The sequence below is a fragment of the Grammomys surdaster genome, unplaced genomic scaffold (assembly GCF_004785775.1).
Source record: "Grammomys surdaster isolate TR1022 unplaced genomic scaffold, NIH_TR_1.0 1036, whole genome shotgun sequence".
NCBI classification, from domain to species: Eukaryota; Metazoa; Chordata; class Mammalia; order Rodentia; family Muridae; genus Grammomys; species Grammomys surdaster.
The window spans coordinates 2,271,969-2,286,712 of NW_021605455.1; the positions used below are offsets into that span (position 1 = coordinate 2,271,969).

Consider the following 14,744-nt stretch of genomic DNA (forward strand, 5'->3'; position numbering starts at 1 on the left):
CTTCTCTTCTGTCTGGTGTATAGCCGGCGCTAGCTGGCTGACTTCTCGTCCTCACGCTCCTCTCCCAGGTTTGAGCGGGAACAGAATGACACCTTCATCATGGAGATCCTGGACATCGCTCCCTTTACCAAGATGCGCATCCGCATTGACGGGATGGGGAGCCGGCCAGAGTGGTTCCTGGAGAGGGTAGCGCACGGTGCCCTTCCTCTGTCCCCGCCCGCCTCGCCTCCGTGCTATTGGGTTATGAGTGACCTTCTTGTAATACCTGACACGGGCTTTGGTGTGACTTAATTGGGGAACGAAGCTTTGCTTGTGTCTAGTAAGAGCTGAATCGTGTCAAAGAACACAGCACAGTGGGAAGAGCCTGGGATGGGGAAGGTTTGGGGCGAGCATCATCTGGGATGGGAGATGTGGAGGGATTCATAGAGAAACAGACTTGAGGCAGTGAGATCTGGGTGGGAGGGGGTCTTTCTGTGCCCCTTAATTACACTACTAGGTAGCTGTTCCTCGATGCCTTCTCTCTTGGAGGAGCCTGAGTCCACCGGAGCAGCCAGGCTGTGGCTCATCCCTGGGATCTCAGGCAGGCTGAGGACATCCTGAGCAGGGGATGGTGAGAAATGCACACTAGCAGAAGGTTGAGGTCTCATTGTTTTGCCTCTGCCTCCCCCTCCTGAGCACATAGCCTACAGAACACACCACATACCACACACAGCCACAGGCTCAGCTTCTCCCAAGGAAGGGAGGTGTCTGTGTTCCTCATTACCATTTGTTTACCTCCATGACCTTGCAGGACCCTGACACTGGGGACCAGAGGGAAGCCACTGTCACTCACTGTTAAGGAGCAGAGAGCTCCCAGTACACATCTCAGCTTGCTGTGTTTTCATGAAAACAAATGACACAGCTAACAATCCCATGGTTATGTTCCAGAGTTGGATGGGCTGGCTCTGGTGTCAGGAGCCCCCTTGAACAATATGAGGCAGATTCCTGAAGCTGTGTGACAAAGCTCCAGAATTTGGGGGGCGGAGCAGAAGAGCAGGAGTGAAGATGTGGGCAGGCCATGTGCCTCTGGAGACAGCATAAGATGACCTTGGCTGTCCTCAAGCTCCATCAGCTGTCACGCAGCACTTTCCCCATGTGCACATGTCCCCGAGGCCACCTGTGACCTCGTCTGGTTTAAATAAGGTCATACCACAAGACTTTGATGATGGGAATTTTAATATATACACTCAAGGTTGGCGGAAGATGGCTTAATTTATAATACAAGTCTTGTAAGCTTGTCTGAAATAGTCTTCCTATCCTTCATCCATGCATGGCCATCTGTCCTCATTCTCCCTGGGCTGCCCCTTCCTGCATAGCCATTGTACGCTTTCATTGAGCTAACAACACTGCATCCACGCCACCTGGCAAATGTCAGTGCCCTGCTCCCAGGCTGTCAATGGCTTGATTCGTTTTGTTTTCTGTCACTCATTCAGCAAACACTTTCTACACACCATTCTACATTGCATCGCTGTAAGAAGCCTTTTCAGATAGATTTCCAGTTCCCAGGTTGCATGGGCCTTTCAGCAGAGCACATAATCAGAGACCTCCCCGACACCCACTAGTCTGAATCCGGGAGCTGAGGTAGGAGTTCAGGGGAATGGCGCCCAGGTATCTCAGAGTGCATTTCTACATGGCCTCTCTCCAGATCCTACTGAAGAACATGAACACGGGAGACCTAACCATGTTCTACTATGGAGACTGGCTGTCCCAAAAGAAGGGAAAGAAGACACTGGTGTGTGAAATATGTGCTGTCATTGACGGAGAGGAGATGATGGAGTGGACATCCTACACGGTCTCAGTGAAGACCAGTGACATCTTGGGTAGGTTGTGACCTGCCTCCTCTCCTCTTTTCTTCCACCAGTATCATGACTGGAGACTAGCTTCTGATTAGGGCATTTTCTTCACATAACCTTCTAAAGCCAAATCATCTCCACTCTTTGGGGACAAAGTACTTTCTCCCAGTGGCCAATATGGTTTCTTCTCTGTCCTCTCATAGAAATGGAGAAGATAGTTTCAGGGACACAGCCTTTGCTGTGCTCAGACCCCCACAGCTCCCTGTCTTTGTTGGCTGCCTCTCCCCGCAGTGCTGTGCATCTTGGCACAGTGTGCTTCATAGTCATCTGTATGTGACTCTGACCTGGGGACTGAGGATAGAGATGGGACTCCAGGAACCCCATAAGTCTGACATTCTGGTGGAGCTAACACACTATTAAGTAAGGCCAAGACAGATGTGGCCCAGATGCTTCCAGAAAGTCAGAGTAGGGAGTCTTACCCATATAAATTGGAGCAAGAGTCAAAGGGGCATCCCAGATAAATGTCAGAGTCAAGCCCAGAAAGACAAACAGAGCCATTGAGCTGACAGAATGCCCAGAGGAAGGGCTTCTAAGCAGAGAGGGATACCCCTCATCTCCTCATGCCAGGAGGAAATGCCTCCTACCATTCCTCCCCTAGCCAAGACCTCTGCCTCTCTGAAGGGATCATGAAGAATTTGGCAGACTCATTCACATTCACCATAGATGACCTGTTGGTCATGACAGCTTACACTTTTAACAGAGAAGTTTGCCGAAGAGTCAACCATCCTGGTGGAAATCTCAGGCTCTGTAAATCTGGTTGAGTTCATTTCTAGAATGTTCCTCTTCCTTTTTGCCTCATCGTGGACCTTCCTCTTTATTGTTCGAAGTTCTCAGTGTCCACATTCTTTGAAGGTCCTTTTTTTTTAATTCCTTCATGGCATGCTCTCAGAGAATTAAGTTCATTGGTAACAATAGGTGCATCACAAAGTAGCTCCACACACAGTCCTTGCAGGAGCTCTGACTTCTCAACCATGGCCAGCGCCTGTACGATGCACCTCCCGAGAAACAGGTGTATTTCTGGGCCAAGCATTCATGTGAGTCTGACTGTGGTTAGACCAACAGTAATTGCAACATGCAATGAGACGGGGAGGGAAAGATGTGTTGTGAGCACTGGCATTTACTTACCAGGCCAAGGTTACCTGGTATGGCCAATGAGAAAGGAATCTTAACCAGGATGGTGGTCTCAGCAGGACTGAGGTGGAGACAAGTTTATCCCAAGGTTAAGACTCTTACCAGAAACAGAATATGATAGTTTCCAGGATCGATACAATGATAGTTGCCAGGATACAATGGTGTCGGCAAGCTATACAGGATACACAAGATTGATGTCTGAGTCTAATCGGTCTGTCAAGCTTCTATGCATTTTGTTGACTTCTGAGTAGCACAGAAAATCACAAGGTAGCCTGAATGCTCCATTGCCTCAGTTTCTCTAGAACTGACAGGCACACAGGGCCCCAGGAGCCACTGACTCTAACCTGAAAACCCATGTCACATGCCTCTCAAAGCAGCTAGACCAGGCCAGTTCCATGATTCCCTGTAACACCTAAGCGGTCCAGACCACTTCTGGACTTTCTGATTCTATCCTCAATCAGTAAGACTCTGTCACTGTGTGCCTCAGTGGTCTGGGAGTAAGGCCAGAGCAGAGTGCTTTGTGGAGAGATGCCAACCCCCAGAGCCTCACCTTGTGTATTTCCCAGGGGCAGGCACAGATGCTAATGTGTTCATCATCATCTTTGGGGAAAATGGAGACAGCGGGACCCTGGCCCTGAAGCAGTCAGCCAACTGGAACAAGTTTGAGCGGAACAACACGGACACCTTCAACTTTTCTGACATGCTGAGCCTGGGCCACCTCTGCAAACTGAGGGTCTGGCACGACAACAAAGGTAGCTACTGCCTGACCAGGGTGATCAGCAGTCTCTCTGGGACAGTACTCCCTGGCCCCACCTCTCTTTATAAGTAGACCCTGCCTACACCAGCAGGAAGGTGGGTGAGCCATGATTGCACCATTTGGGTGTACCATTGGTTAGAGGGCTGGTGTTCCAAGGCAGCTGTTATACCTGTGGCTTATTTCCTCCTGCTTTCTCCATGCAAGATTTATGATTCCTTGTTTTTGCAGTATCAGAGAATGGATTCTACTTAATTCAGGCATAAAAACAAAAGATTCGGTTGAGTCAGTAGCTCAAGTGTAGCATAATTGTTTAGCACGCACAAAGACTTGTGTTCTGTGCCTGAAAGACAGGAGTGAGGAGGAGGGATGGAGGAAGAGAGGGAGGAAGAGAGGGAGAGAGGGGGGGAGGGAGGGAGGGAGGGAGGGAGGGAGGAAGGAAGGAAGGAAGGAAGGAAGGAAGGAAGGAAGGAAGGAAGTCTGACCAAGTCCACTTCCCATGGATTTCCTATCAGTATTATACTTCCCCCCTTACAGTACTGAGTCTGAAGGTAGCCATATTCACTTATAAATTTAAGCAGGATACAAGTCAAGCGAGAACTTTACTTTTCAACTCTAAGGCACTTGTGGGATACTTTGTCCATTGCTGTGATGGAGTTCATGGCCTCCACATGCCTTTGACCGCTGCTTTGCTCTCTGCGGGCTTCTCTCTACTCTGCCTTTGCACCTGCAGCTTCCGTTTGATGTCAGAGTTGAAGGTCCACTTTCAGACTTACTCCATGCTTGCTGCTTCCTCCGACCCATCTCTAGCATCCTGAGTTAAAACTAGCTTTCCCCCAGCTGTCTGCTCAAGGCCCTCTCCTGCCTCCTGCTGTCTCCTCACCTCCTACAGATCTGTCCTAAGGCTGCCTCTCTTTACCTCTTCAAACCCTGCTGCAGCTGATCGATTGCTGATAAACCCAACTCAGCAGCTAGTTGTGCTTCTAGAAGGAATGATGTCACTGACTTGTTTCAACATGGGGTCACAGTCGAAGCACTCCCATATGACAGTAAACTGGGGTAAGGCAGAGAAAACAGCTGCTCTTCAAAGCAATAACATAACTTCATAGTTGTCAGATTTCCTGCATCTATTGGGTCATTCATACAACCAGGACCATCTATGTGTTCCTGGTGGGCCTAGGACCCTATGAGGTAGGAAAAAATACAGACATTTAGTTGTTCAGTGTGCTTTGTGATGTTGTGTTACAAAAGCATGTTCTCTATTACAAAAGCAAGGCTCTCTATTCTAACCAAAGAACATAGAGTTCTTAGGAAGTCTACCTCAGGACCACTGAGCAGCAAATGAACCAACCAGCAGTCAGCAGTAAGAATTCTTGTGTGGTTTTGACCCACCATGTCCATCCTGCTGATCATAATTCTGCATCTTGATTGTCCCTATGGCAGAGAGCCAGGAAGGAAGCTGGCAGTGTAAGGGAAAGCATGCTCTATCTGCTTGCTTTCTATCAGGTGTTCAGGTAGAAGCCTCGTCCAGACAAAGTGCTGTACCTAGGAGCTCATCTTTCTCACTTGTCACTGGGACAAAATATCTGACACAATCAGGCAAGGGAGGGAGGATTTGTCCTGGGTCAGTGTCAGAGCTTCCTGACCATAGTCAGCCAGCTCCTTTGCTTCTGGGATGTGGTGAGGCAGATTATCGTGGAGGAAGAGCCTGGCGGAGGAAAGTTGCTTATCTCAGAGCATCCAAGAAAAGCAAAGAGGAACTCAGGGAGGGACCTAAGATCTGCACTTTCAACAAAGACTTTCCTCGGGTCCCAGTTCATCAGGCACCTGCTGCAGAGACTCTGCTTCAGGACATGCTGCTGAGGGAAAAGGTGCCAAGGCCATGGGAACAAAGGAAAACACAGCAAACCAGGTGCGGTGCCACTGTGAGCTCAGGCCAGAGAGGCTAAACTGCTGCACATTAAGCACAACAAGGCTGTGTGGTCCAGGGATAGTGCTAAAAATGGTATCAACTTTTGTAGCTTGGGTCTCCACAACCCTGAACTCAGTCTTATGAGGACTGGGGGACAAAAAGGAGCCATTATCTAAGCTTGGAAAATGGAAACAATCCAGTGCTGGTAGGCAGCAGCGACTGGCTTTGCCTCCCACTCTGGATTTGCCATGTAATTCCAGCCACAAGTACATCTGCCTTGTGTCGTGGCTCCAAGCACACAGCCTGCCATAACTGTACTTCCCTACCTCTGGTTAGAAAGTGCTTGTATGTCTTCACCTTCTCACTAAAATGTATTGTCCAGCCACACATGAATTCCTTCTCCCAAACAGTTGGCTTATGTGTGACTGAATTCTGTTTTCTTTACATGACTGTCTTAGTTAGGGTTTCCTATTTTGATGAAATACCATGACTAAGAGCAACTTGGGGAGAAAAGAGTTTATTTTGTCTTTAGGTCTACATCACAGTCTATCACCTAAGGAGTTAAGGGCAGGGACTCAAGGCAGGAACTGATAGAGAGCCCACGGAGAGGTGCTACTTACTGTCTTGCTCCCTGTGGCTTGGTGAGCCTGTTCTTTTATACTACACAGACCACACACCAAGGAGTGGTACCACCCATAGTGAACCGGATCCACCCACATCAATCATCAATCAAGAAAATGCACTATGGCCTCACCCTCACCCCAATCTGTTGGGGCATCTTCTCAGTTGAGGTTTCCTCTTCTAAAGTGACTCTGTCTTGTATCAAGCTGACACAAAAACAGCCAGCACACTTGACTTTTAGCGCTGTGAGTTCTACTGTCTTGGCTTTTCCTTGATGCCAACCCACTACCTGTGATATAACAGAGAACTAATATAGTTTAATAGTATTTAATTACATCTTTCTTCAGGACTCTCAAATCCTCCCTTATACTTCATGCCTTCATCATAGATTCAATACCCTCCAGGGCTAAAGATTTTCTTGTGCCTTGATTGAAGTGGGGGTGCTGCCCATAAACCTCAGCTGAGCTCATGATTAAGCCCTTTAGATGTCTACACCCCTTCTCCAAACAGTTGTGTGCATGTCTGCGCTCTCTTGGCTTTCTTGGTGTATATTTTGCAATGCAAAAGCCTGACACCCGATTAATTATCTATTTTCTTATCATCACTGTCAAACCCTGGAAGAGGTGGGAGATCATTCAGCACTGAGGACAGCGCCAGCCCCCTCCACACAGTAGCTAAGGCTGTACACTGTCATTAGATTCCAGACTCCCAGAAAGTTTGACACTGAGTCCTGGTCTGATGGCCTTGGCCCTATGGTGACTCTTGGATACGAACAAATTCAGAGTCACTGATGTGATCCTTGTTCCCACATAGGCAGAGAGAAGTGGGTATCCTTCCCAGGTTGACTTTGGCCCCAAAAGCAGGATAATTCCATGAGCAGGTAAGCCTTTATGGTTGGGATCAATTCCTGAGAAGAGCCAAGTGCTCAGTTCAGTTCCTCTCTATAGTAGCTTCCTCTTTCGAGGATGTAGATGCAGAAGTTCATACACGCTACGTCTGCTGAGCACGTCTTTGATGCCTCTCCTTGCTACACTTTCCTCACTCACATTAGAAATCCCTCCCAACTCTATCTAGTCCTTGAACAAAAAATAATGTGTAAATAAATGTATTTTGTTTGAAATTCTTCCTCTAAAAGGTAAATATTTCTAGATAAAGATACAAATGAGTCTCCAAATGTTTAGCTAACTTAAATCATAGTGTTCTTCTCATCCCTGGATTTGCTTGGGGGGGATGTTAAATTGGTAAAAATAAATAAATAAGTAAATAAATTGACCTTCTGGAGGTGTGTTTAATCTAACAAAATTTTTGAACATGCAGAAAAGTGAAGGAAACAGCGACATCAGCCCGCACCTGTCTGTCACCTCAGTTCAAAATGATCTTGCCTTACCACATCAACTTAACTGCTTGACTTTGTGCTCCTCACTGATTACCAGAGAATATTAAACTAAGTCCTAAGTTTTGGGCTACTTCACTCCAAACACGCTCACACTTAGTGTGTTTCTCCTCTGGAAATGGACTTTTTTTTTCTGTAAAACCACACCACCACTTCACAACGATTCCATTTTTACTGTGTAACACACTTTTCCAGTATGCAGTAGGTAAACTTACTTATAAACACATATGAGGTACACAGGAGAGTGTACGGAGCGTTGAGGAAATATTGTGTATTGATGTGGAAGTACGTAGGAAGAAGTCTTGCTGTCACTAGTTCTAATATCAAATTCTGGATTTAGCACTTAGGAGACTGGTTGCGCCATTGTATACTTCCTTCCTAACTCTCTGATGGCTTCATCTGACGATGATGATAAATTAGAAGGACAATGTGACGCTACAATTCTATCATTTCTTTTCCACTTACCAGCTAGGGGGCCTCCTTTTTTAAAAAAAAAAAAAGTCCCTGTGGCTATTTGATTGCCACAGAATACAGTTTGAAGAAGAAAATCAAGATAAATGAGTAATTATTCTACTTAATTTTAATTACCCAGATAGCTTTTATAGTACTGAACAAATTGTAATAGTGTTTATTTTCTAACCCATCTTGCTTTTCTTGCTTTTCTTGCCTCCTCTGGTTAAATGAACACTCTGCTTAGCAAAGAATTTTTAACCCCAAGATGATTGACAGTTTTTGAATAATGTGAGTCCATAGAAATAAGGAGCTCAGAAATAATCATAGGAATGCTACACTTAGGCAGATAACACTGAGACTCGAATTCATATCTGTCAAGACCCAGGACGTTACCCAGGACGGCCTCTGATGAGTCCCTTGCACAGGTTTTGAAAAGACAATAGCTAGAGTCTTGCGTTCTTCCGTATCCAGGGCTCTCTGATGGCTCTGTAGCTCACTTCAAACTGTCCATGATCAAGCTGAGGAAATGTGAGTCACCCATATGGGCTTTTAACTTCTCGTGGGTTATTTTTAGGGAAGGTGTTGCTTGGTGAAGCGAATCTTTCTACCTGAGAAGAATCTCAATGGTTTGCACTGGATAAAAATACTGACAGTTGACTTTTTGATAGTGAAAATAATTTATCGCTTCTATGATCATTGAATACTAAGTAATATAATTAAGAGGTCGTCAGACACCCTGAAGCTGGAGAAGTCAGACTTAAATATAAAAATAGACTTAAAAGAGGTAAGGCATAGTTATAACCTCAGCACAAAGAATCCTCTGGATGTCAGGGCTCATGGCCAGCAGAACAGACATGTTATGGTTTGAATCTGAAACATCCCCCAAGGGCTTAAGTTTTAAAGACTTTCCAGTTAGAAGCACCACTCTGAAGGCTGTAGAGCCTTTAGGAAGTGGGACCTGGCTGGAGGAAATAGGGGCTACTGGGTGTGTCATCATGTGAGAGTCTACTACACTTTACTGCTGTGTGAACCCAATCATGGCTTCCTTGCTGGGAGTATCCCATCCCCTGAAGCAGTGAGCCTAAATTAACTCTTCCATCCATAAGCTGTTCCTGTCAGGTCTTCGGTCATAGTAATGATCAAGGTAACTAGCGCACCTGCACAAGGAACCGTGTGGGCACGGGAGGAGGAGAGAGGCTCCAAGGCGATGAGAGCCGTGGTGTCACAAGGAACTGTGTGGGCACGGGAGCAGGAAAGAGGCTCCGAGGTGAGAGCCGTGTCGTGCAGACAACAGTTAGGGTCTGAGCATCGGAGAATGGCTTGGAGCCCTCATGAGGAGAAAGGAGATGGCGAATGGATGTCTAATGAGTCCATTTCACAATGGCCAATTGAAACAGGCTAAAGGAAGCACAGAGCCTCTCATCCCAGCAGATGCAGAAAGCCGTTAGACTCATAGGCAGTAACATAAGGAAGTCCAAAGTGCTACCAGCCTCCCTCTCATTCAGCCTGTCACCTCCTAGCTGGGATACTGGAACTCCATGGCAGTTTAGAGTTGCTAGGCCTTTTACTGAAAGTGAATTTAGGTCATTTGGAATATACTAATCAACAGTGCTGAGACAGACCATTCCTCCTGGGTGAGGCTCTAAATTTCCCATTCTTTCCATTTCATGTTTGGTGTGGACTCAGGTATGCAATGGTAATGATGATTTTAGTTTTAATTTTATTTTAAAATTATTATTATTTTATATATCATATTTCATATGTCACATATATATCATATATTATATATCACATTATATATTTGTTATATATTATTATTATTATTATTATTATTATTATTATTATTATATACCTAGGTGAGGCCAGTCTCTTGATCTCGGAGGGTTATCACCTTATTGCCAGAGACAGGCAAAACAATATACAATAATGTGAAAACTGAGTGATTTCAGATCAAGTGATGGAGTACCTGGAGACTGAACACAAGTATTGAAACCTGAGGACATCCTACAGACAGCACATTCCCAGAGACCTCAACAATGAGGTAGCTTCAGCATCTAGAGCCTGGACCTCGTCAGTTCAGGCAACGGAGAAACAAGACTGTTAATCAAAGTTCAGAAGAGCAGTGTAGGTTTGACACAGCAAGTGAGGTTCTGAGTAGTTTAGAGTCGGAGTAGAGAAGTGGAACCTGGTGCTGATCTATGTGCATCTCCAATAGATGGATGAGAAGCCACTAGAGAACTTATGTGGAAAATAGGATTCATGACTTTAAAAGATCACTATGATACACACCGTTTCTAAGAGCATGGTGCTCGGGAGCAAACGTGAGGACTTTGGTAGCTTTCCAGCAGCAGGGACAAGGTAAGCAGCTTGTGATCTGATAAATAATGAGACACACACTGGCCTTCAGCTGCGGTGAACTACGTGGACCCTTTGCTTTCAGTGTGCAAGAGCACGGGGCCACCAAAAGAGAGACGTTGCAAGAAATGAGTTCTTTAACAACTAGTTTCGGGTGGCTCCCTGTTAGTCCACCAGATAGCTAGTGCTGGCCATTGGTTAGGCATGCTGTACCTATGAGTCTGTCTCCCCTCTTGTGTTTCCTGGGCAAATCTGGGTAACATCATACTGCCCAGGGCTGCCTGTTTCCACATGCATGTTGGGTAAGATTTGAGTAGCACAAACTGTTAAGGTAGTCTCTGTCCGTCTCACTCTTCATTTCCAAAGAAGGGCAGGAAAACTGCAGAGAATACAAGGTGTCTTTTATGTAAAGGGGGTTGGGATTTGTCTGTTGTTCAGTGGGAAGATTTGCGTTGCTGAATTCTAACTGGACTAGAGTACGGTGTGAGACAACCCACACGCACACTGCTCGTGGCAGAGCGTGGGGCAAGGGACAGCCCAGCATCTCTTACATTTGTACCTCTTTCCACACAATCAATCATGTGTCTTCTCCACTTGCTGCTTCCTTTCTGTTCTGAGGAGAAGCCCTGAGAAAAAGGCTCTGACTGTCTCATTCCATCATTTCCATTCCATTAGGCCTGCTAAGCTCTGGGATCAGTTTCCTGGTGCTACCAGGGACTATCTCTGATGTAGTCCGTCTGTAAACTTACAGATGGGACTGGCCCTAGTTTTCAGATAACTGAAAAATATTTATCAAATGCCATAAGTAGAGTAACTCATCCCGCTGCTGTGTAACAGCCATGAGTAAACTAACTTACCTCTCGTGGCTGTGTAACATGACAGAAGCAGTTCACCCTCTCCCTGTTTGCTTCTCCAACAAAGATCTAATTTCACAAAACCCAAGAAATATAGCCAACACCAAAGACCTTTGACAAAACCTTATAGAAACCAACAGTTGTAGAATCTCCTTAAAATAGATATGCGGCGTATGTATAAAAAGAGTCTAAATGGAGTTACCTGGTGCAGGGGAGTGACACCTTTCCAGATGTCACAGGCTATGAAGGAAAAGACAAGAACCAGGTGTGCGCTACTTCCATTGTTACATTCCAGTGGCAGAGGGAGTCCCATAAACCCACAAAACAGTGCAAACTATTGCCATTGCTAATTTGATGCTAAGACCCTACTTTGAAGACACTTTGAATCATTTAAGGCTCAGAGAAATCAAGCTAGTACTATCCTGGAGCCTTCATCCCTGATGGCTAGTTTTTATAGTACCAGAAGGTGCTATGTTGGGGAAGGAAAGTCCACATCAGTCTTACTCAGCTGAGAACACTAAGAGACATAAGGACAACTTGCCTGGCGTGGTATGTCCATTGCTATAACAGTAACACAAGTGCTTTGAAGGTAACCAACAGCTTTATGATTAGATTTAAGACCTACTCCACAAGGCAGAACTGTGATACTGGGTCAAGAACCCAGGGATGGGCAGGTTATAGGCCTTAGGGGCAAATTTAGCTTAATGGACATAATATTAAATTGCCTCCTAAATATTTGCCTTTGTACTTGTCTTTATCTCAGCTTATTAATATGCGCTCAACCTTCATAAGATTAGCATCTTTTTACAGGACATATTGATTAACTCAGAGACTAACAACAGTCAAAGTGCATAGAAAATGCAGAGTCCTCAAAATTAATATGACAGCTAGGCCACACTACTATCTCCAAGGCTCAGGGATTGCCATAGAAGGTGGAGAAGGGAGGCTGTAAGAGTCAAAGGTAGTAGAAATGATATCTTATGCATATGACAGGGATGGTGCACACATGAACTCACAGTGCCTGTGGTTTCATGCATAAGACCTGTACAAGAGCAAGCCAGCCAAGCCCCCAGTGTGCATTAGGAAAGGATTAGCATTTCCAGAGCTATTAGTTATTAGTGGATACTAGGGGAGAGAGATTCGGTTAGCTTCACATTCAGCCCCTAGTCAGGCTACCTGTGTTCCAGAGCATGGATCCATACCCATTTGCATAGTGGCAGCAGTAAGCATGCTCAGTGGGTTTAAGAACGAGCATGAAGGTGAGAGGGAGATGGGTTGCGGAGTGTGAAGAAGGGGTGCTAGAGCGGTCGTAATAGACGGAATGGGGATGGGCTGGATCAAAGCACTTCATATTTGTGAATGAGATTCTCAAACAATATTTTTTTAAAAGTTCAGATAATACCAGCATATCTATCCCAACCATGCACTTGGCATCAGCACCCCAGAATCTATAACACTTTTATGTACTCTTGGGAGCTGAGGCAGGATCTCTAGAAGTCTTGCTTTGGTCTGATCTGAGAGAAAGGCTTTGCTGGGACAGTGGAACTACCTCTGGAGCCCTAGATGGCCTGAGGGAGAGGGGTGTAGGAGTGACTGAGGCCCACTGTGTGCTGCTTGTGAGGCCCACTGTGTGCTGCTTGTCATGCTGCTTGTCAGGGCGCCTCATGGCTGCGTTATGAGTAGCAAACATTGCCATCTCGCCTGCTGGGGCTGTTCTCTCTGAAGGACCCATGGTGCTCCACGCTCTCAACGAGTTTGTGTGACGGGAGCAGTGTAAGTCACACGCAGCTGTCACAGCAAACCCACATTGCCAGCTCTGCTGTGGCAAGGACACTTCTGAGAAAAGCCCTACCAGTTACAACAGAGCAGATCTGTGCTCATGATCAGCCCAAGATGTGTCAAACTCAGGAATACATCCCGAGAAATGGCAGCTTGTAGGCCATTCTGAACTGCTGAACAGTTCAGCCCAGAACCCTGACACAAACCATATTTATTCTCTCAGCACTCATTGAGCAGCAGTGGTCTGCCAGACTGAGCCCTAGGGAACCAAACTCTATCAAGACTCGGTGTGCCCTCACACGTATAAATAATAGCAACACAAATCTGAAGTTTTGAAGGCTTCCTGGGGAAGCTGATACCCTAACCAATGACAAAGGGTCATTGACAAGAGCTTGGTGAACACAGGTCAGGAAGCGACAGAAGCCATCCTTCAGCCAAGGGGCTTCAGTCTAGAAAAGCTCCAGCGTGACTCCAGTGGAAGTAATAAGCCTTTTGGTCCCTGTTAGGTGATTCCTGGTGGGAAAGTTTGCGAGAGGAAAGTAGTGCAGTATCTCGGAGCTCACGGTTGAAACCTCATGCATAAGAACTCCATGCATTTTGCAAACTACTCTGTGTTCCTCAACTTGGAGGAGTCCTTAAAACCACCTAACCCAATTGGTCACTTCATCAACAAGACCAACCAAGAAACTGTGTGGTGTTAATATGCTGAAGCGGGGGCTGCCTTAATAACTGGGGTTGAAAAATCCCTTTTCAATCAGGTTTTGATTTAAAAAAAAAAAAAAAGACCACAGAGAGGACAAGAAACTTGTCCAGGGCCACACAGCTGTGGATGGAAGAAGAGAGGTCTTGACAGGGAGAGGGGTCACTTTCCACTCTAATTACTCTCTTCCACAGGGATATTTCCTGGGTGGCACCTGAGCTACGTTGATGTGAAGGACAATTCCCGCGACGAGACCTTCCGCTTCCAGTGTGACTGCTGGCTATCCAAGAGTGAGGGTGACAGACAAACGCTTCGAGACTTCGCATGTGCCAACAACGAGATCCGTGACGAGCTGGAAGAGACCAGTATGTAGCGGACTGTGTGGGCCCAGCCCACTGTGACACGGGGCTGACTTTTCTAGTTGAGGGAAGGCTGGCTCAAGGAGGTAGGGGATGGACTGGGAAAGATAAATGGCTCTGTGTGGCTGCAGGTGAGACTCCTCAGTGAACCGGCTAACAGTGAACTCTTAGAACTGCTAAGACTCTCACAGCCTTGCATCATGAATACTCATGAACGAAAACCCACTGGGGACAGGCTTGCCCTGACTCGTCAGTCTGCGCAAGGCGGCTGTGAAGCTCTCTCGGGTGACTTTTATGCCACAGACTGTCCCAAATGATGCCTGTAATGATAGAGGTCAACCCAGAGTTTCTAGAAACAGAAGTCAGAGAGAGCAGGGGTCCTGATAGTGTCTGCCACGGACGATACAGAGAAGAGATGCATGAGCGGTTCCTGAGGTGAAGGACTGCCAAAGCTTCAGAAGATAGTTCTTTAGTACTCAGGCCAGTGTCTGGGCCCAGTGGGTTAGAGGAAAGCTCAAAAGGCAGCACCTGACTAAAAAAA

At 46.3% G+C, this 14,744-nt stretch overlaps 1 protein-coding gene across 2 annotated transcripts in view; it reads left to right on the forward strand.

The window, feature by feature from the left end:
* Loxhd1 (lipoxygenase homology domains 1) overlaps positions 1–14,744 on the forward strand; it is a 160,437-nt gene that overhangs the window by 130,399 nt on the left and 15,294 nt on the right. For both annotated transcript variants that reach the window (XM_028783217.1, XM_028783218.1), the window contains 4 exons: positions 69–186; positions 1,685–1,859; positions 3,590–3,775; positions 14,039–14,209. In XM_028783217.1, coding sequence (XP_028639050.1) covers positions 69–186; positions 1,685–1,859; positions 3,590–3,775; positions 14,039–14,209 — 650 coding nt within the window. The remainder of the gene's footprint in view (positions 1–68; positions 187–1,684; positions 1,860–3,589; positions 3,776–14,038; positions 14,210–14,744) is intronic.